Here is a 22,768-nt window from a genome sequence, read left to right as displayed (position 1 = left end):
TTGGGGACATGAGGTTCATTCTAGCGAAGGTGATATATTGTAAAGCTGTCACATTAATAATTATCTACTTTAGTTTAATCTAACATCTTTGGGTTATTTTAAAACAAATCCCAAATGTCGTTTGAAATTTTTTCCTAAAAAAACTTCAGTATGCTTTTTAAAAAAGTAAACAACTCTTGTGGCATTCTCAAATCTCAAAAAAGTTTAACAGTAATTCTTTAATATTACCAAATTTCCTTAATATCTGATGAATGTTTTTCTATAATTGGCATGTCGAAAATCAGGATTTCAACAAGTTTCATACTTGTTGGGGGATCTGGATATTTTTGGTTGGGTCCTTGTTTCAGTAACTACAATATGAAGAGATCAAGTGATTCCTAAATCAGAAAACAAACATGGCACTGGAAATCTACCAAAGACATAGAAAAAATTGAGATGTGTTTATTCTTGAGAAAATTGTAGACCTTTGGGCAAGAATGGTTGGGAATACCCGACATTCTTACCTGGGACTAATCTCATATCCTCTGTCTGCAAAAATAAATTGTAGCTTTGAGATGGTGGTAAAAATCATTTGCCTTACAGCAAAAGGGTGGTAGTGTTGACTCCGGATGGAGAAAGTGGGCACTGAAAATGTGTGGCTTTGTTAGCTAAAGTCATCAGCTTCACCTCAGAATACTTCCCAAAATCCTGCAGCATTACTAACCCAAGTTAGCAGTTCTGACGTGGAATGGGTGGAGGACCAGCCAGATATTTAAAAGGGAGATCATGGACGTAAGAGACCTTAAAGGGATAAGCTTTGCTAGGCTCAGCCATCCATCTTTAGTCATTGCTAAGTGTAAGGTGGGGAAGACCCAGGAGAGCCAAGCAAGGTGAAGGTCTGGGGGATTTGATGATTCACACTTGGAATGCTATTCCTTATTAGCCTCATGGGCTCAAGGTGTTTTATCAGAACCTTTGCTTAAGTAATTGGCTGAACATTAAAGTATGCAACACAGGTACGACCTCAAGGGAGCCAGGTTGGAAAATAAAAAATTTGAGCGGAGCCATCAATGGTTGTAGATGATGAAAAAACAGATTAAACAGTTAATATTCAGGTAAGTTATTAAAACCACATCCTTCAGAAAAATTCAGGGAAAAAAAACAGTCCAAAGTTGCTGTTATATGTATTGATCTACACAAACAAACACACACACACACACACACACACACACACACACACTGCATTTTATATGTAGGAACATCATAAATACCCACTTTTCAGCTAATATGTGATGAACATGCAGACTGTCACTTAAGTGCGACTTGTACTAAGGAAAAAGATTATTTAAATGGAAGCTGACTCTCAGTAGTCCCAGATGTTGGATCTAACAAAGACTTAAAAGCAGCTAACATAAGGCCAGTCTGAATCATGTGCTTGTAGTCCCAGTGACTTGGGAGTATAAGGCAGCAAGATTGCTTGAGCCCAGGAATTTGAGGCCATTCTGGGCAATATGACATACCTTATCTCCAAAAAAGAAAACAAAGGGGGCTGGGGATGTAGCTCAAGCAGTAGCGCGCTCGCCTGGCATGCGTGCGGCCCAGGTTCAATCCTCAGCACCACATACAAACAAAGAGGTTGTGTCCGCTGAAAACTAAAGAAAATTAATATTAAAAATTCTCTCTCTCTCTTTAAAAAAAAATAAAAAGAAAGCAACTAATATATTTAAAGAACTAAAGAAGAATATATCATTTGAAGAATCAGCACAAAATATATTGTGAGTCAACAAATAGGGAATTACAAACAGACAAATGGAAATTATTTTTAAAAAGAACCAAATGGAATTTCTAAAATTGGAAAGTGCACTAACTGATATGAAATATTCCATAGATGAACTTAGTAGCAGATTAGAAATGATAGAAGAATCAGTGAACCTGAAGGTAGATCAAGAGCAGTTATCCAAATCAAAGAGCAAAAAAAAAAAAAAAAAAAATACTGGAGAAAATCAGAATAGTCCTGTGCAATGGTATCACACATTCTAACACAATTTCAGTATGTTTCATGGGAGCCCAAGATGGTGAGGAGACAAAGGGATAAAAAAATTTGAGGAAATATTCTGAAAATTTTCCAATCTCATTGATTTTTTAAAAATAGTTTTAAGAAGTTCAATGAACGTAAGTGAGAATAAACAAACAGAGAAACTCAGCTAGACAAATCATAACCACACTGTTGGGAGATAGAGAAAATCTTGAATGCAATAAGAGAAAAATAATTATATAGAGAGCAATAATAAGGTGATTAATTACTATTTTTTATCAGAAACAATAGAGAACAGAAGTTAGTGGTGTGACATAATCAAAGGGCTGAAAAAAACAAAACAAAAACAAACCATCCATTAACTGTGTCATTTTACCAGTTATATCGTTGTATGATGGCGTGCATGCATGTGTGTCTGTATATTTCTCTCACATATGTTCACACATTCCTAGAGTAACTGTTAAAAATGCTATATATGGGCTGGGGCGGTAGCTTAGTGGTAGAGGGTTGCCTTGCATGCATGAGGCACTGGGTTCGATTATCAGTAACACATAAAAATAAACAAATAAAATAAAGGCCTGCTGTCCATCTACAACTACAAAAAAAAAAATCTATACAAAGGGATGCACTGAAAAGCCCTATAGTAAAAAAAAAAAATTGGAATTCTTGAACAAAATATTGTTTGAGGAAATCCAAAGGAAGGCAGGAGAAAGAATAGGTAACAGATGGGAAACAAAAAGTGAAATAAAATCACAAATGTAAGTCTCAACATCAAAATTATATTAAAAGTACATGGTCTAAATACATTAAAAGACAAGTCCAATAATAGACTATCTACAAAAAACTCACTTCATGTATAGTGATAGAAGCAAATTGAAAATGGAATAAGGTATTATGCAAACATTACTCATAGGAAAGCAGAAATGGCTATATTAATAGCATTTAAAGAAGACTTCAAAGCAAAGAAAATTACTAGTCAGGGAAGGACATTATCTAATGACAAAATGTTTATTCCACTAAGAGGACAGAGTAATATTATGGCCTAATGAATATACCTGAAATATGAGAAGCAAAGACAAATAGGAAAAGTAGAATAATCCACAAGAATATTTGGAGACTTTAGTTCCCCTTTTATCAACAATTAATAGTACAATTAGAAAATTAGCAAGTATATAGAAGAATTCAACAATACTGTCAACCAACAGGATCTATTTATTTGACATTTCTGGAACAGTTTACCCTGCAATAGTAAAATACCGATTCTTTTTAAGTGCTCATGGGATGTGTACCAGGATAGACCATATCATATACCATAAAATGAACCTCACTAAGAAAAGTTTTAAAAATGGAAATCACATAGGATGTGTTTTCTAACCACAATAAAATCCAACTAGAAATCAATAACAAATGTAATAGGAAACTCTCCCAACACATAGAAATAAGCAACGTACTTCTAATCCTTGGGTCATAAAGGAAATTCAAGGCAAATCAAGCCATAGATTGAATGGAAGGAAAAGGGAAATACAACATGAGAATTTGCAGGACTTGATAAAAGCAGCACTAATTAGGAAATTTGTAGCAGTGCATGTATACATTACAAAAGAGGAAAGGTCACCAGGTGCTTAGCCTGGTTCAGTGCCCAGCACCAAAAGAGGAAAAAAAAAAAAAGAAAGGAAAAGAGGAAAAGCCTGCAAACTAAGCCCAAAGTAAGCAAAAAGAAGGAAATAATAAAAGAGCAGAAATCAATGAAATTGAAAACACAAGAATCAGGGGAGAATCAGTGACACAAAGAGCTGGTTCTTTGAAAAGATTAATGAAGATTAGAAAAATCTTCATTAGTAGAGTAGTAAAATAATTCACAACGTTTAAGGCTCTGAGTGACCCTGAATTTTTGGAACTCTGTTCAATCTAGTCCATCCTCCTAGTAATTTTTCTGCCTTTTGGCAAAGTGGTAAGCATTTTCGACAGTTGTGGCTAATCTTGCGTCATGACGTTTTCCAGCAAAAATAGTCTTATTTATAGCAACCAGCTGAATAGTGTTAACTGCTGCTATCAAATCAACATGGGATGACTCTCAGTAGTGCTGTCACTGAGATGAGTGTTTCATTGATCGATTGCAGCCTTGGGTTATTGGAATAGGTTCTCACATCTTCGTGTTGGCAAATCAGCTCCTTGTTCTTAGATGTATCTTGACGGAAGAATTTAATCTTGCATACTAGCAGATACAGTGAGGCCTCAATCAGAATTAATCTGTCATTCAGTACATGGTCACAGCATTTGGAGAACCAGCTGAAGTAGTGTAATTCAAAAATTTCCAATCAAGGGTTGGTGTTGTGGCTCAGTGGTACAGCGCTCGCCTAGCATGTGCGAGGCACTGGGCGCAATCCTCTGCACCACATAAAAATAAATAAATAAAATAAAGATACTATGTTCAGATATTATGTTCATCTACAACTAAAAAAAAAAAAAAGAATTTGCAATCAAGTTTAATCCAAGAGAGTGTGATCGTTTTATGGGACAGATACACAGCTGTGAATACTTCCATTTATGCTCTGGTGAATGTCTTGCTTTTATATAGTAAACTCACCAGAGGATTCTGCTGCTATGTCTGTCAGGTTTGGGATATTCCTGGAAAGAAAGCTGTGATGCTAGTCCTTATTTTTGCATGTAGCTTTCTATATTTTTCCGCTTGCCTATTATAATCAATAAAGTTTATTAATTTAACATTAAGCCCTTAATGCCTTGGAAATACCATGACCCAGTAGAGGAATAACGAAGAGCCAGTGACTTTGCCTGAGACAGTTTCTGAGTGTCTGGAAATACTTAGAAGAAAACATGCACTTCTGCCCACACGTTACATTCACAGGACAGCTACATCAGCCATACTTGGAGAAAATGTGGTTCTTGTAACTTTTGCCACTTATGCAATGGCCCTTGACAATAGGTTGTTGACAAGAAATAGGGAGATCAAGACAGGAAGAGGGTTGTCCAGCTTCTCTTGTTTTCAATAAATAGAGCAGAAGGCTGTGCTATTAGTTGTCTTTTTGAAGATCAAAGCAAAAGCATAGCTATCCTTACCCCAGCCTGCTCCCCTGAGGGGCTCCGGCTCACAGGAGCTTGTTGGTACTTCTCAGATGCCCTTTGCGTGGCTTTCCTGGTGCTGAGGCGTTTAATCTGGCAGTGGAAGCTGCCGGATCTTCATTTGCCTTGCCCTGTTATCTGACGCTCTTTCTAGAAGAAACAGTCATCTTTAGGCTGCTCAATCTGGATCCTAATTTAATGACAGTCACTTCTCCTTCTTGCCTCCTTTAGGCTGTCCCCAGTTTGCTTCAGTTTGGGTTGCTAACAGGGAGCAAGGCAGAGTGATTGGGAGCATGGACCCTGCAGTAGAGCTGTCTGGGTGTGAATCCCACTCTGCCACTTACCTAACCTAACTGCAGAGTGGTTGTGGGGCCACGTGAGTTAATATTTGCAAAGTGCTCAGAACTGTGCCTTGTTCAGAGTTGACACTCTACAAATCTATTTTTTAAAGGTACTATATTCTTTATTTTTGATTATCTTATGTGGCTGTATATAGTTGTCAAAACTCATTGATATTGTGTTTTAAAGGGAGTGATTTTAACTGGGTGTGTTGGTGTATGCCTGTAATCCCAGTGATTCGGAATAGGCTGAGGCAGCAGATCAAGAGTAGCCTCAGCAATTTAGCAAGGCTATAAGCAACTTAGTGAGACCCTATCTGAAAATAAAAATAAAAAGGCCTGGGATTGTGGCTCAGTAGTTAAATGCCCCTGGGTTCAATCTCTGGTCTTAAAAAAAAAGTGTTTTTTACTCTTTATAAGTTAGGCCTCAATAATAAAAAAATTATTAAATTGGCAATGGGTTTATTGGGTATTGCAGAGTGGAATTGTAACAACATCATGCAAAAAATCTTGCCTTCTGGTTGAACAAACCAGTTATAATGCAGGATAAATTTGCATGTCAGTATTGAGAAGGCAAGAGATGTTTCCAAAGGGCTTTGTACCCAGGCATCTAGGCTAGAAATGGGATTAGAGACGGGATTGCTCCCTATAGTCACAAAGACTTCATCAAAGAGTGGGAACTTGACATGCAATTTAGAAGTCAGTGGGAGGGCATTTGGGAAGGTGTGAGGATACAGGTGCAATGCCCAGGTAGAAATAAATGCATATGAAGAGTTGAAGTAAACTCAAGATGGCCAGATGAGCCCAAGTGGACTCTCCACTCTGTGAGGGGCACCCATGTTGTCTGGACTAACGGAATTTTTTCTCTTTATCCTTAGAAAGGCCCTCCTTCTGGGAAAGACAGAGTGAAGAAAGGTGGTTCCTACATGTGCCATAAGGTAAGTATGTTACTACGTTTTGTTTTGGCAGTTTATGGATCCATTATAGAAATAGCCCCACACTCACTTCTGCTCATACATACCTATCCCCACTGAAACCAGAACACAAGTAGGAGAGTTGTGTCAAGTTTGGTCACAGGCATGGGGAGAAGTGGCAGAAGCAGAGGTAGAGGTTTTTAATGCCTATTAACCAAATGCTATAGGAGGCCTTTGATGTCCCACCTGTCAAGGTGGGCTTAGTACATTTTCTTGCCTGCAAGTTCTACAACTACATCCTTAATATTTGAGCCTTCTATAAATTTCTCTGATAAGATTTGGGTGAGAGTTTTAAGTGGGTGGTGTTCCAGGTATACCAGAATGGAGGCACCCCAGATGTAAAGATGTGCCTTGTGAGATAAGTGTCAGTCTGTCATTTTGTTTGAGAACATGTCTGCTGGTTGGGCTTAATTTCATAGTCCAAGCTGACAGTTCTTGGTTAGTCTGAGTGACTTTGTGTTTTCTTGGGTAAACTCGGTGGAGCATTTTGAAATCGATTCCTATCTCCTCCCTTTTTTCTTCTAGTCATAGAATTTTAGCTTCTATCTCTGTCCCTATAAGAAGATGGTTATTGCTAAGAAGCTTTGCACAGTATTTTACTCAGACAGGCTGTTAGAGACTTAAAACTATCTATAATGGCTCTAAATTAAGTTACTAATTTGATAATGGAAGCACTAGCGAACTTTGCCCTAAAGTCTTAGCGCTCAAACTTTATTTCACTTTGGAATCAGCTGAGATCTATTAAAAAGTGCTGATGCCTGCCCCCAACCCCACAGATCTCATCTAATTTGATTTTTCTGGGGTGTCACATGGATATCAGGATTTTTTAAAGCTTTCTAGGCATTGAAAATCTACAGCAAAGGTTGGGAACTGCTGTCCTAAAGAGAATCTCTCTAGATTATGTACAGGTGTGAGTTTGCAGTAAATGTGCCTTCAGCATTTTAACTTAGAATTTTTTTTAATATTTATTTTTTAGTTTTTTAGGTTGACACAATATCTTTATTTTATTTTTTATGTGGTGCTGAGAATCGAACCCAGTGCCTCACGCATGCTAGGCAAGCACACTACCACTTGAGCCACATCCCCAGCCCCTAACTTAGAATTTTAATCCATTGATTCAAGTGGAAGTTCATAGAATTGACTTCAATATATTATTTACACCTACAATTATAACAAGAAGCAGACATTTTTAGCTTCATAAAAGCCTTTTTATTTTATTTGTTTATTTATTTTTGAGATGGGTGTTCCTCTTTATAGCCCAGGCTGGCCTCAAATTTCTGGGCTCAAGTGATCCTCTTGCCTTAGCCTTCTGAATAGCTGGGACTATAGGTGTGTCCACCTTAAAATCCTGTTTTTAATTTAAAATTAAAAGCATCACCACATGTGTTCTAATATATTTATTTGTTCATATACATATCACAGTCTTTAGTTCCAGATTATTTATCTTATTAAAATTGTTACTACAAGTATATTTCAGTCTTCTTGTTGGGGAATCAGACTTTCATGGAAAACAGGTGAATGTCTCTTTGTAGTGTCTCAAAACCCAAAAATCACCAGTTATGTCTCTGATATCTGGCACTTTTATTAATTGAGAATCTGTTTAATCTGAATAATTAGGAACCAGATTATTCTATCAAGAATTAGTAGGGAAGATTAAGATTATAAAACAAGCAAACATTTCAAATAAGTAAAGAACAGTAAAATATATCAGTTCCATGTTCTTCCACTGAATTACATCCCCAGCCCCCCAGTTGACTTTTTAAAATGTCTTTTAACTTAATATATACTTTTATAAAATGTACTTATGTGGTATAACTGTTTTTTGGTATTCATCTTGAGTTCTCCTCAACCTTGCTAAACTCTTCTATTAGTTCTAGTAGTGTTTTTATGGGTTTTATTAGATTTTTTACAAAAGTGATCATATGATTAGTGAATATAGACAGTTTTCATTTTTAATCTGGATGCCTATTATCATTTTTTCTTGTATATTACATCATCTAGAATTTCCAGGATAATATTGGATACGGTAAAGCAGACATTTATACACATCTCATTCTTGATCTTGGGAAATAAATGTTCAGTTTTTTTTAAATAAGGCATGGTATTAGCTCCAGTTTTTTCATGATGTTCTTTATTAGAGTGAGAATGCTTGTTTCTGTTCCTAGTTTATTTGTGTTGTTTTGTTTTTGTTTTAAGTTAGCAATAGATGTGAATTAGCAATGGATGCTTTTTCTGCATCTATTGAGGTAACTGTCTGGTCTTTTCATTATGTTAATATAATGACTTATACTAATTGATTTTTACTTATTAAACTCTACTTACATTCCTGGGATACATCCCACTTTGTCATGGTGTGTTATCCTTTTTACATAGTTTGGACTCAGTTTGCTAACATGTTGACCATTTTTGCATCTAGTTTGTGGTTTGTATAGGTCTATTGTTTTCTTCTGATATTCTTATCTGGTTTTAGTACAAGGAATTGCTGTGTTCATAGAGTGAATGAACTCTTTAATTTTCAGAAAGAGTTCATATAAAATAATATTTTTTCTTCTTGAAATGTTTGATGAAATTCCCCAGTGAAGATATTTGGGCCTGGAGTTGTGTATCAGTCTTTTTTTTTCATTACGATAATGAAATATCTGAGGCAGACTAACTTTTAAAGAAAAGATGTTTATTTTGCCTTATGGTTCTGGAGGTCCAAGGTCAAGGGGCCATATCTGGTGAAGGCCTTCTTACTGGCCCAGTTCTGAGTGGTGTAGGGCATCCAAAGGCAAGATATGGGGGTCTATATGTAGGGCATATATGTGTGTGTGCTGGTCTTTCTCCTTCTTCTTATAAAACCCCCAAGATTTAATCATGGGGTCTCTACCTAATGACATTATCTAATCCTAATCACTCTCAAAGGCCCCACCTTAAATACTAGTGGGGTTAAATTTCCATCTTCTTAATACCTTACAATGGGGATTAAATTTCAACACATGAAGTCTTGAGGGACACTGAAACCACATTCAAACCACAACAAGTTGTTACTATAAATTTATTTAATAGATGGGTTATATAGGGTGTTTCTACTCAGTTAAGTTCTTTTTTTTTTTTTTTAAAGAGAGAGTGAGAGAGAGAGGGAGAGAGAGAGAGAGAGAATTTTAATATTTATTTTTTAGTTTTTGGCGGACATAACATCTTTGTTTGTATGTGGTGCTGAGGATCGAACCCGGGCGGCACACATGCCAGGCGAGCGCGCTACCACTTGAGCCACATCCCCAGCCCTCAGTTAAGTTCTGATAAGTTGTAACTGTAAAGAAATTTGTCCATTTTATTCAAGTTATTGAATTAATTGGCACAATATGCCTTTTAATTGAGGTATTTAGGTCAGTTATATTTATTGTGATTATTGATATGGATGACTTAAATGTGCTTTCTTGATATTTGTTTTTCTCTTTGTCTCATCTGTTTTTTGTTACTTTTTTTGTTCTTGTCTTTTTTGGGCTAATTAATTTTTATCACTCTCCTTTGATTTATTAGCTAGAAGTCTTTGTTTAAAATTAGTGGTAAGCCAGGTGTGATCTGTAATCCCAGTGGCTTGGGAGGTTGAGGCAGGAGGTGCACAAATTTAAAGCCAGCCTCAGCAACTTAGCAAGACCCTAAGCAACATAGCAAGACCTTGTCTCAAAATAAAATATAAAAAGGGCTGGGGATGTGGCTCAATGGTTAAGTGCCCCTAGGTTCAGTCCCAGTACCAAAAATAAATAAATTAAATAAAAATAGTGGTGGATTTAAAGTTTTTATTTATATAACTTAAACTTTTCTTAGTCCACCTGAAGGGTAAGTTTGAATTTAGTCAGGCTCAGAGTGATGGGAGTATCCTCAGAAGAAAAGAATAGAGAATGACAAAACTTCGTGGAATTACAGCCTTTTCCAGAGAAAAATGGCAATGCCATGATCTTGGCCAGTAAATTGTACATACTATAGGTTTTTGTGGTTATTTCAATCAATTTAGGAAAACAGCAGTGTTAGCCTTTCTACCAGATTAAGAGTGGCAGCTTTTACAAAATGATTAAGAAATGAATTATGGAATTAGATCTGGGAAGGAGAGCCACAATAGTTGCTTGCTAGGTATGTGACCTTGGGCAAATTCCAATCTTCAGTTTTCATATTTGGAAGAGGCACATCATAATCACAGTCACTCTGAGGTTTTATGAGGAATAAATGGCAGCACATGTAAGTACTTGGTAAAAGTTTAGTAATATTTAGTGCCAGACGAAACCAAACACATGCTGGGAAGTGGGTTGTCAGAGCTCCTTCTGCAGAAGGGCGCCCTCCCAAGGGGAAACCAGGGAGCAAACACGCCTGCGCAGGCAGTCCACCAGGGTTTACCCTAATGAGGTACTGCCCCTTGCTCCTGATAGGAAGAGTTTGGGGGTACAGTCTACACAATTAGCTAATTTTAAAATTGGGGTAGGCATGGACTAGGGCCCAGTTGTGATTAGGTACCCGTTAGAGAATTTTTTAAATGGCTCCATTCTGATCACATGATTCCTTAATTTAAGATGGCTCCATCTGACATTTCCCTAACTTAAGATTGCTCCACCCGGGAAACAGTAAATATGACTTTGTTGCATTGCAGGTTTAACTTTGATAAAAAAGAAAACATAAATCTTAACAGTCTTAGCTACTTGGGACGCTGAAACAGGAGAATCTCAAGTTTAAGGCCAGCCTGGGCAATTTAGTGAGATCCTGTCTTGAATTAAAAAATAGAGGGTTGAGGATTCAGTTCAGTGGGAGAGTGGTTGCCTCTCATGTTCAAGACCTTGGGTTCAGTCTCCAGTAAACACACACACACACACACATTACTCCTCTCATCTTTATCCTGAATCATTATCTTTATTATAATTGTTTTACCCCTTCTGTTTTGAAGAAGGAACCAAAACCAAACTCCTAAATAGTTAGAATTCTAGAAATATTGTCATGTCATAGCTGACAAATCAATAAAAGAAAGGAATTCAATAAGAAGGAAGAAAAATATAATTTACTTTTTATTATTACCTTGCTTAGAGCCATGCTCTGTGATGGGCTTCTAATCCCAGCTGCTTGACTGGGACTCAAGGCCAGCTTGGGCAACATAGTCTCAAAAAGCAAAGCAAAAGAGAGAGAGGAGAAAAATTAACCTTTCGCAGAAGATAGCTTACTTTTGATCCTGGTCCACAGCTAGTTTGCCTGGGAAAGTGAACTCTGATGACCTCCATAAGTTTCTGAAAATCTGTCTAAAGTACAACTTTAGTGAGGAGATGAGGGCATAGAAGCCGTTGATGCAGCAGAATGTAAGTTAGGAGCAGAGGTGGGGATGGGATTCAGCTGGCTAGAATCCTGGATCCATGCTTGTGAAGCAGTGTGACCGTAGGGGGACACTGTTAACATCTCAACCTCCATTTTTCCTCTTGTATATAATGCAGATACAAATAATTCCTTCCTCATAGGATCATTGAGAGGATTAATTGAGTGAATATGCATTTGAGGTTATTAGAACAGTTCTCATAGTAGGTATTTGAGAAATACTAGTTTTGTGGTTGTTGGTGGTGTTAGATTGAACCTCTGGGGTCTTGAGAGCAGTCCATGACGAAATGCTTACCCACCCACCCACCAAGATGGTGAGCGAAGGAGCTGGTCTGGTGTTGGTCAGAAGAGCTCTAGGTGGGAAATCCAGAGACCTGGGTGGTGGGGCATGGTTCCCTAGAAGGTTTTATTCCAGACGTGCTGCAATTACCTTAAAAATAACCTTTCCCTCACAAGAGCAATATTAAGGTCCCACTTGACTGCAGAGCCCCAAGGCTGCTAAGTCATTATCTTAAAGGGATTGATTTTCTGAGTCCAGGGTCAAATTCTTAGCACAGATACGGAGACCAATTTCACAGAGTAATTAGCTATTTTGATGAAATGGGGCTGAAACAGGCCCTTCCTACTACTCCTGTCCTTAATAGAATGACCCATTTTTCAGCCACCTTTTAAAAGTGAAAGTGCTAAAAGTAGAGTTAGGATAAACAAGAAAGAGCAGTGAGGGCATTTATAAGCAGGCCATTTACTCTTCTAATTGTCTGCTCTATTAGTTGCTCGTTATTAACATTTAAAATGAACAGCTTATTAATAAATATTTGCAGAGTGAATGAGTGCATTTGAAATGGAATGATGGTGGGAATTGACTCTTCACAGGTAATGAACCTGGGCTCTCAAGGTTTATTGCACTGAGACTTGTTTTAAGGATTAAGTTCTTCACTTTTCTTTTTTTAAGCTTCTCTTTGTATTAGCAAATTTTTTTTGCATAAAAATGGGAAAATGAATATAAAGATAAAAATGAAAATATCAAAAATCATCCATCTTCTTCCTAAAGAAATCTATTGATAGTTTTCTACTATTGATGGTGGTATTCTTTTCTTTTTATTTTTGTAGTGGGAATTGAACCCAGGGGTGCCTAACCACTGAGCCATATTCCGAGCCATTTTTATTTTTCATTTTGAGATAGGGTCTTGCTAAGTTGCTTAGGGCTTTACTAAGTTGCTGAGGCTGGCTTCGAACTTTCGATCCTCCTGCCTTAGCCTTCAGAGCCCCTGGGATCACAGGTGTGTGCCACTGTGCCCTGCCATTTGATGGTTTTCTGTCAAACTTTTTATGTACTTTTTTTTAAAAATGAAGGAATTATTTTTCCTTCAAATATGGCCATGGTAGAAGTTTTTTTTTAATCTATCACAGATTTCTTTTCTTCTACCGCATAGCTGGAAAATCTTTCTCAACACAGTGCTCTGGATGAGTACTAATAGTTCTTCAGAGTTCTTAAATCTTGGGTTTTGTAGTACATGGGCATAGACCCATTCAACAGAAATCAGAGTCTTATATCATAGCATTGGAGATACCACTCAGCTTTGCCATTGATGGAAAAATAAAACTTTCCTACAGTCAAACACAGCATCTCTAAGGGCTGACAAAGAAAAACTGGCCAGTGCTTCCCTTGTCTTAGCGAGGAGGAGGTGACCCAAGAAGTCAGATAAGACAAGCAAAGTGAGTTTGTGTGATCGAGAGTGTTAGTAACAGTTATAAGGACTTCATTTGCCTAGTGCTTTACATGATTTTGTAAAAGTAAAGGTGAGGTGTGTTAACAGTTCTGGAAATAGCTCCATTTTATCCGGAAAGGCTCTGCCTAAGGTTAAATATTAAGGAGCTTTGGATTTTGCCCTTGCTGATGAGTAAATCAGCAAAATATAAGTTCACCACAGTTTTCATTTCTACCAAGTCCAAACTCCTCTCTGTGCTGAGAGTAGTGTAAGGTGACTCTGTCCTTTTTATCCACCTGCATTTCCTGCCTCTTATCTTTACCTATCTTTGTACCAGTCATGGCTATCCCCATTCTCCAAGCCTTTGGGCAACTCAGCTCACGTGCCACAGCCTCAGCACTCTTTCCAGAACACCAGGTCAAGCTGCCTCTGTCACTCTCAGTCCTCTTTCCCTGTTTCTCTTTCTTTCTTTTTATTTCAAGATGGACACAATACCTTTATTTTATTTATTTATTTTTATGTGGTGCTGAGGATCAAACCTAATGCCTCACACGTGCGAGGCAAGTGCTCTACCACTGAGCCAAACCCTAGCCTCTGCCTCACTTTCTTCAGAGATGACATCTGCCAGAAATAGTCTTGGGTTTATCAGTGTTTTATTGTCCAGCCACTCCCTGTGGAAGGTCCCTGATAACAGGTATCTTGTTTGTCTTACTCTGATTATATCCCTCATGCCTAAAATAGCATCCAGCATATTAGAAGCTGTCCTATATTTAATGAATAAATAAAGCATGCTGTGACTTGGCCAGGTTATGGTCTTGTTGTCATCTTCTTAATTTGCCTGATGTTTTTCTTTTTCATGCTTCTAACGTCATTGTTGATTCCACTTACTCTTTCTTCCTTCCTCCTTTCTAAGTCCTATAAATCAGGGCCACTCACAGTGTGCCCCATGAGGAAGCTTGTTACAAATGCAGATTCTTGGGCCCCACACCAGACTTAGGAAATCAGAATCTCCTGGTGTGTGGCGTAGGAACCTCTATGTTAAATGAGTGCTCTGGGCTGTTCTTGTGTGTCCCAAAGTCAGAGAACTGTTGTTGCAATCATATATGTCCCACCTTGGTCAAGTATTGCCTTCCACAAATATTGTAGTATTTCCTCTCCTGACTTCTGCAAGGCCAGTTCTTTCACCCCTGTGATGAGGTGGTGTAACCCGAGCGTGTTTGGTAGCTGTTCGATGTGTGCTCTTTGTTTCCTAACCAGCCTGTGCTCTCTAGCAGACTGGACTGGGCCTTGGCTTGGATCTCATCTCTCGGTGCATACAGTAGGCGATCAGGAAATGCTGGATTGTTTCTCAACACATGTGACACAATCATGGGGAAGGAACATCAGAGTTGTCTGCCTGCCTGTCTCCCCTGGAACTTGATCCTTGATGCACTGTGGCTGCTGGCACTCTGGGGTATCTGTGGGAGCTGCTGTGTCCCCGCAGCCCATGGGTAGAGCCCGTGTGGAGTGAGGTTTCTGCTGTGTCCCCCCATGTGGCCACCTCTCAACGTCTGAGAGCTTCCATGCTGCTGGGGTCAAACAGTGATAGATGCCTTTCATTTTGTATTATTTTAAGTACTTTTTAAAATTCATTGTCCCTTTGTCTACCTGAGGTAATATGTCATATTCCTCTGTGGCCACAAAGAACATGAGAAGGTTAGTCACTATTGTTTTTCTGTCTCTAGAAAAGAAAGCAAATGTCTTTCTTTTTATGGTGGAAGTGCTCTAAATAATTGCTCTGTCAACTTCAGAGATAATTTTTATGAAGATGAGAAGCCTTTGACTTTTGTGAGAGAAGAGAGAATAATAGAGATTTTTTTTTGAACTATGCATGCCGACCTATTTTCCTTTCCACAAATTATCTCTTTTGCATGAGTTCCATGGTTCTTGTGCAGAGTCTTGACCCAGCTGGCAGGGACCCGAGATTGACCCCGTCAGCTCAGAATTTGTGCTCATGATGCGCAGGATAGCTAGTTTATTTTTACAGTTATGTTGGACCACAGAACAATCCCAGTTTTATGTCTAGTTATATTTGGAATCGGGGAGCTTTTGAAGTGTTTGTATCCAGTGATCTATCCTCATTCCCTGAATACCTACTGTGTGCTGTCCTGAATGTGTGTGTGTGTGTGTGTGTGTGTGTTTTGTGTGTGTACATTGCAGGACCTGTGTGTTGTATGGTGGGAAAAGAGGGTGGTACCCTTCCTTCCAGGGGTGCAGAATCTTGCTGGGGAGGCAAGCACGCCATACTTAGACCCGAGTTGGGATCTTACTTCCTTTGTCAACTCAGTCATCTTGAATAACTTGTTCAGTGTCTCCAGACTTTGTAATCAAATGAAATAACAGAGGAATACACCCAGCACCTTGCCTGGCATGTACTCGGTGCTCAGTGAGTTTGTGTGCCTTTATGTACTTGTACCTTGCTCTTCGCAATTTATACATAAACAAAACACACAGACAACTGTATAGCTCCATGAGTTACTGTAATTTCAATTTCACAAGGATTTTTTTTAAAGCAGTGTTTCCCCACAGCCTTGCTTGTCTGTGGTATTCCTGCTAATTTTTGGCAGTCTGTTGGCTTGTAAGTGATGTTGTCATGTTGTTCTTAATGTTTTCTTGATTGCCATTTGTCTTTATTATTATAATGTCAAAACTAATATATGCATACTATATAGAAAATTTGAAACCCTATTGCTCAAAGGTAGTGACCTCATATATAGTAGTGTGTTCTAAGTCTTCCAGTTGCCCTCCACTTTGGCTTCTGTGTTTATACAGATGGGGGTCAACCATATATACCATTTAGTGTTCTTTTTCATTTAACACCACAGCATGAGAATTGCCCGTGTGATTAAATAATTGCATAAGAACACGATTTTCAGTGGCTGTTGACTCTCATATCAGTGTGCCATAAGTTACCAAGGGTGTATAGTTTTCTTTTTTGTTGTTATGAGTAATGATGACACCAGCTTCTTTGTTCCGTGTGTGTGTGTGTGTGTGTGTGTCATAAGGTCAATGACACTGGTGGGTGAGGTTAACCGGAGCAGGCTGCTTTTTGCAGAGCATGCCCGGTAAGCATCACGAGGGAGCTTTGTGGGGAAATCCAGCTGCGGGTGGCATTGCTTGTCCACAGCTGGTGCCTCTGTGCAGTTCAGAGCCCTGAGCCCTAAGTTGAGGGTTCCAGAAGCACTTACATCACCTCTTCTCTCTGCACAGACCTACTGCTATAGGTATCGCTGTGCCGCGCGGAGCCAGAACACACCCGACAGCTCTGCCTCCAATCTGGGATTCCGCTGTGCTGCCGACCACTTGCCCACCAGGGACTGACAGCCAAGAGGAGCCTTCCCAAATCCAGGAAGTCGGTTTCTCACCTGCACTCGGCTTCCGTCAGAACTTTGAACAGTCTTGTGCAAAGAATTCCCACCCCGAGACGGAGGTGGGTGACATATCTGCCCAGTGGCCAAAGGAACTGTCTTGCAAGACCAAATCGCTGGCTTGTGTCAGCACATGCGCTTTATGGTGTGGTGCATCTTGACAGATCATTGCTGTATGTTACTCTTGAGAGCCTTTTAAATAAGAGGAAGGGGAGAGCAGGGGCCTTGCACTGAGCTTCCGGAGGCCTGTGTCCTACCTGGCTCCATTACAGGGTTAGATCCCGGGGCCAACAGTGCATGCCTGGGCCTGCGTTTCCTCACGTTATTGAAGCAGAGGATGGACAACATCATCTCTGAGGTTTTCAGATTCTGTGAGTGGTATCAGATTCTACCATTACTACATAGTGAAAATTTATGACAGATTATTTTTTAGCTATTTTTTTTCTGTGTGTGAATCTGGGGTGATACTAATCATGTAAAGTGAGAGTTCTAAGTATTATTTTCAGAAGAGGGTGAGGGGGGTGAGTTGTTTATATTCACACTGCACTTTGTTTTTCCAAGGAAATCGGTGTCTTTTACATTGTTATGATGAATCCCACGTGGACCAGCGATGGTATGTTACTGTTCAGTACTCTGAACCAGGAATGTCCGTGGGTGACTCTACTGTGCTTTATCTTTTAATATTAAGTGCCTTTGGCTCAGAGGGGCAGTTATAAGCCCTATTTACCCCTCTCCCCAAAGCCTCTGGTGAATGTGAAATATGTACTAAATGGGGAAACCTGTTTAACTCTGGGTATAGAAGAAGAAAGAGACCTTGGATTAACCATATCCAGGTCATGCTGTATTTTGTAACAGAGAACTGGGAAATCCTGGGGGTTATGGAATATCAGATGCTCGAATCAGGTTCTGTGTCAAATAAACTGGTGTCCACCACGTCAGAGTTCACTCTCCTTGGTTCCTTTTCTCATTCCCTACTTTCTGTTTTTCTTTAAAGAAACAACTTTGTGATCTTTGTGTATTTTATTTGCTAGAAAACTTTCCCACATGCATACATTTATGTATAGTGAGGATATTTTGACTTTTTCTCTTATTAATAAATATATTTTGACTTCTTCTCTTGTCCATTAGCTAGTTGTTAACTTTGCTATATGGGCAGTTGATGACAATTTTTATTCCAAAAAGCAAGGCTGTTCTGCCAGGAGCCATACTATGATCTTACTTCTTAATGCCACTGTAGATAGTGAAAATCCAAGGCCAATGCCTCAGTCCGGTCGTCCTGTCAAACCCAGCAGCTGCTTCACTTCCAGGACACAGCTCCTTGTCTTAGAGGGATGGCTTCCAACCTCAGGTCCCTGTTGTTAGAACCCATCCAAGTCCCTTAGTCCTAGGGATCCCCGAGAGCTCATCACTTGAAGGAAAAGCTTGTTTTTATGTCAGTTTTTCAAAAGTAACTCAAGTCACATTCCTAAGTGTTTACATGTGGTTGCTACCTTGTGCATAACCTTGTAAGGCATTGAAACTTTTGTCTTGAACAATCTTGAACAATGTCTGTTTAGCTACATTTGTTGGTCAGTTGTTTTGTGGATATAAAGTGTTTCTCTATGAACTTCCAGGAATCGATGATTAATCCCAGGCAAAAGGAAGAAACAAAGAAACCTTGGTAAAAAGTAGCTAATGTAGGAGTGAAGGTATTTTATTCTCAAAGTCACCACTATGATTGTACAGTTTCTGTTTTTACTTGTTACCTCCCACCTGCATTCATTTCTTACAGTATTATATTTATAGTGAGCATATTTTGATTTCTTGTCTTGTTAATTAATGTTGTGTAGCATAAATATTTTTGGGTGCTTTTGGGCACAGCCTTTTAGAATTGCATGTTTTAGCAGCAGCATAAAAATCAGAGCACATTTACATAAAATCCTAACAAGCCCTTTATTTCAGAACCACAAGTGTAGGTTACCAACTGAAGAGCACCCTGATGACAGCAGTAGTCACTACACTTTATAATACTGATATATGAGCAGACTGATGTTTTTGTCAGTATGATTATTTTGGTTTTAGTGCCATAGATGTATTCCTGAAGAACCTCATCTCCTGCAAGATTGTGCACAAATAGCATAAGGAAAAAAGAGGGGCAAAGGCAGACCACTCAGAACTTAAGGAACTTCATTCATTGTGCCAGAGCACTAGCAAAACAATTATCTGAATGAAACCAGCACTTTAATTAAATCTCCACTGGCATTTGCAGCCAGCGTTGTAGCTGGCCAGTCCTTTGCAGCACTACCCTGGAGCCTCCTTCCTCCGCCTCCAAGACATAAGCTCCTGTAGGCATGTGCTCCTCAAGGAGGCTGCTTCCATCAAAAGGTAAAAAATCTGGGCTTGGGGATTTGGCTCAAGGGAGTATAGGCTCTTTTTTTTTTTTTTTTTTTTGTACCAGGGAATGTAATTAAGGGCGGTTAGCCTTTGAACCACATCCCCACCCCTTTTTATTTATTCTTTATTTTTGCTTAGGGCCTCGCTGAGTTGCTGAGACTGGCGTCCTACTTGCAATCCTCCTGCCTCAGCCTCTTGAGTTGCTGGGATTGCAGGTGGGCCTCACCATGCCTACCCAGTGAGTATAGATGTGGTTACATGATTTTTTTATTGGGGGGGGGGCAGTGTCTTAGCATCTTTATCTGCCTTTTCAGTCCTTCAGAAAGCTTAGCCTGGTGGAAAGTGTTGTAATTCTAGAATCCACAAAGGTGCAGTGCTTCCAAAAAATTTTTAATTTTTTTCTTAAGGTTTTATATATTGCTAAGATTTTCTCTTAAATTACAAGGAAATTGCTCTTAAATTGTGCCTCTTTGTTCCAAAACATTTTTCGGATCATCTGTAATCCAGCACGACTTCCACATCCTACTATCCTCCATCTTCAGTTTTCTAGTCACTTAGAAGGGTATTTAAAATTTTTTTTTCTAGTTGTTGATAGGCATTTATTTTATTTATTTATTTTTATGTGGTACTGAGGATCAAACCCAGTGCCTCACACATGGTAGGCAAGCACTCTACCACTGAGTCACAACCCAAGCCCAGGAGGGTTTTTGTTATTGTTGTTGTTTGGAAATTGAACCTAGGGGTGCTTTATTACTGAACTACATCCTCAGCTCTTTATTTTTGAGACAGTCTCACTGAAACTGGCCTCAAACTTGCAGTCCTCCTGCCTCAGCCTTCCCCATAGCTGGAATTATAGGCTTGCGACTATGCCTGGTTTCTTACTTGCATTAAAGAAACATATGGGTGTAGTGTAGTGGCACATGCCCATAATCCCAGTGACTCCAGAGACTGAGGCAGGAGGATCCGAAGGCTAAGGCCAGTCTATGTAATTTAGCAAGAACTTGTCTCAAAATAAAATAAAAAGGATTGGGATTGGGGATATAGCTTAGTGAGCAGGGCCCTGGGTTCAATTCCTAGTACTGCAAAACCAAAACCAAAACCAAAACCAAAAAAAAAAAAGTTATAGCAGAACAAATCATGTGTTTGATGGGTGAATTTCGTTATTGAAACTTTGGTAGCTCTCATATTAGTTTGGTTTCTAACTCTCATTTTTCACCCCCATGGAAGCATGGAAGGAATCTGAAGCTTGTTCTCCAGTCTGTTTTGGTCCGGAGTCCTGGACAATCTTTCCTTATTTTCAGGGTGTTAGTTGAGTGGGATGTAGGCGTATCTTCCTTCTTGTCTTGTAAACATGATTAGAAGGGGTGGGAGGGGGGCGATGATGGTGGTGGTAATCAAGAGTGACATTTCCTTCTTGGAAAACATCAAATGGCATAGATGTCTCAAACTTCGCACGGTTCATTCCACAGCTTAGAATAGAATGCAGATCTACATCATTATAGACATTTCCCTCCTCCCTGTTCCCCACCCCTTTTGGACAAAGCAGTTCAATTGTCCACATGACCCTTCAGGAAAAATAGAAATGGAAAGGAACATTTATTTACGTAAGTGTTGATTTGTGCAAGGGTGTGGGAGAATAGTGTGTTGCTCATTTCTATTTTCCAGGGACTATCTTTCTGATAATTCTGTTGCTAACATAATAAAGTAGTGGCCTTTCATCCATGAGAATTCCAGAATTAGTTCTTTTTAATCACCTTTTCAAAAGAGATCATGTTTTTATCCTGAGTTGTCAAGTTGCAATTTAAAACTTTGTGTAGTAAATCTGTAGTTGACTTAGCAAAAGGAATATTTTGGGAGAAAAAAAATACCTTCAATAGTTTATGGTGCTTTCTGTTCTGTAACCTCAGGAATTTTATACAAGGGACCAGTATAAGTTTTCTTTCTTTTCTTTTCTTTCTTTCTTTCTTTCTTTCTTTCTTTCTTTCTTTCTTTCTTTCTTTCTTTCTTTCTTTCTTTCTCTCTCTCTCTCTCTCTCTCTTTCTCTCTCTCTCTCTTTCTTTCTTTCTCTCTTTCTTTCTCTCTTTCTCTCTTTCTTTCTTTCTCTCTTTCTTTCTTTCTCTCTCTCTCTCTCTCTCTCTCTCTCTCTCTCTCTCTCTCTCTTTCTTTCTTTCTTTCGTACTGGGGATTGAACCCAAGGGCACTTTACCACTAAGCTACATCCCAACCCAAGGGCACTTTACCACTAAGCTACATCCCCAGCCTTTTTTATTTTTTATTTTGAGACAGGGTCTCACTAAGATGCTGAGGCTGGCCTTGAACTTGGAATCCATCTACCTTAGCCTCCCAAGCCACTGGGATCAGCCACCGTGTCTGGCATCATTTTAAATATTTAAGGGATATTGTGCTTGTGATTCTTTCTCTTTGCTTCCTTCAACAGATATTAACTTTGACATGAGTGGTGTGCTCGTGAGAGAATTGACGTGCAGGCTGGCTCTCAGGAGGCTGAAAGGAGGTGCAGAGCCAGGCAAGAAACGTCACCAGGTAAAGCAGGCTTCATGGAGTTGCTTGATGATGGGACACTCGGGAGGAGCAGGATATTAAAAACTCATCAAGTCTTCTGAGTTTTTAATGTTGGCAGCCAATTCAGATTTTAAAAACACTGTGAAAGCTTAATAAATTGCTTCTGTAGCCAGATTCAGCCTGTGGGGTACCAGTTTACAACGTAGGTTATAAAGAGATGATTCATTCCGTGGAGCACAGAATCTCATGTAATGTACAAGAAATAAACAAGAGTGAGGAAGAGGTGGTGGTTTTCCAGGGAGCTCATTTTACTAGAAATTTTACAAGACTCTGTTCCCCTGTCCCTGATGGGTGATCTCAACAGAGCCACTCATGACTCATTTTCATTAATGCCAGTAGTTATTACAAAGTTTGCAGATTAATATCAGAAAATAGAAGAAAGGCCAGTTTCTTGATGGTTTCATTTTACTTATGAAAACTTAATTCTCTGTAATACAAACTGCCCCCAAAGCAGGCCTCGTTTTTATGGGTTTGCCAGGATCGGTTGTGCTATTAGTGAAATCTGGCCTTTGTTGTTTTTCATGCTTAAAATGCCATGGAAATTATTAACTCCAGGAGCCTCAGCTGGAGCCTTGGCAGCTAGCCAGCACTCCTTCCTTCCTGTGACTCCTGTTTAGACCATTAGGGCAGGAGTTTAATTAATTTTTTGATTAAGCAAAATTGTTACAGACGATATTCAGGTAGGAGATGAAATGAGAAATGCTATTTTCTGAAACTTGTCCTCTTTAGGATTAGAAAGTTCAAGGGATTAGCACCGATGAAGGTTGGAATTTTTCAGCTTCAGATCAGATTCTAATCTGCCCCCAAATGGTAATTGACCCCAAAGTCATCATGGTGAGAAGGCCGGTAGGACCTTTGGAATTAGTCACAGTTGTCAGGCAACAAGGCGATTCCGTTTCAGAATAATTGAAGTTGGGATAGGATTGCTCTCCCTGCCCTGGATCTGGGCCATGTTTGACAA

At 39.1% G+C, this 22,768-nt stretch overlaps 1 protein-coding gene across 3 annotated transcripts in view; it reads left to right on the top strand.

Moving 5' to 3' along the window:
- The window catches only part of Sumf1 (sulfatase modifying factor 1), an 84,639-nt gene extending 66,845 nt beyond the window's left edge, over positions 1-17,794 (top strand). For all 3 annotated transcript variants that reach the window (XM_026383111.2, XM_026383110.2, XM_026383109.2), the window contains 2 exons: positions 6,312-6,371; positions 16,697-17,794. In XM_026383111.2, coding sequence (XP_026238896.1) covers positions 6,312-6,371; positions 16,697-16,807 — 171 coding nt within the window. In that variant the 3' untranslated portion in view covers positions 16,808-17,794. The remainder of the gene's footprint in view (positions 1-6,311; positions 6,372-16,696) is intronic.
- The last annotated feature ends 4,974 nt before the right edge of the window (positions 17,795-22,768 follow it).

This window comes from Urocitellus parryii, chromosome 16, assembly GCF_045843805.1.
Source record: "Urocitellus parryii isolate mUroPar1 chromosome 16, mUroPar1.hap1, whole genome shotgun sequence".
In the NCBI taxonomy this organism is placed as follows: domain Eukaryota; kingdom Metazoa; phylum Chordata; class Mammalia; order Rodentia; family Sciuridae; genus Urocitellus; species Urocitellus parryii.
The sequence above is the reverse complement of the archived record's forward strand: the minus strand, read 5'-3'. Positions and strand labels throughout refer to the sequence as shown.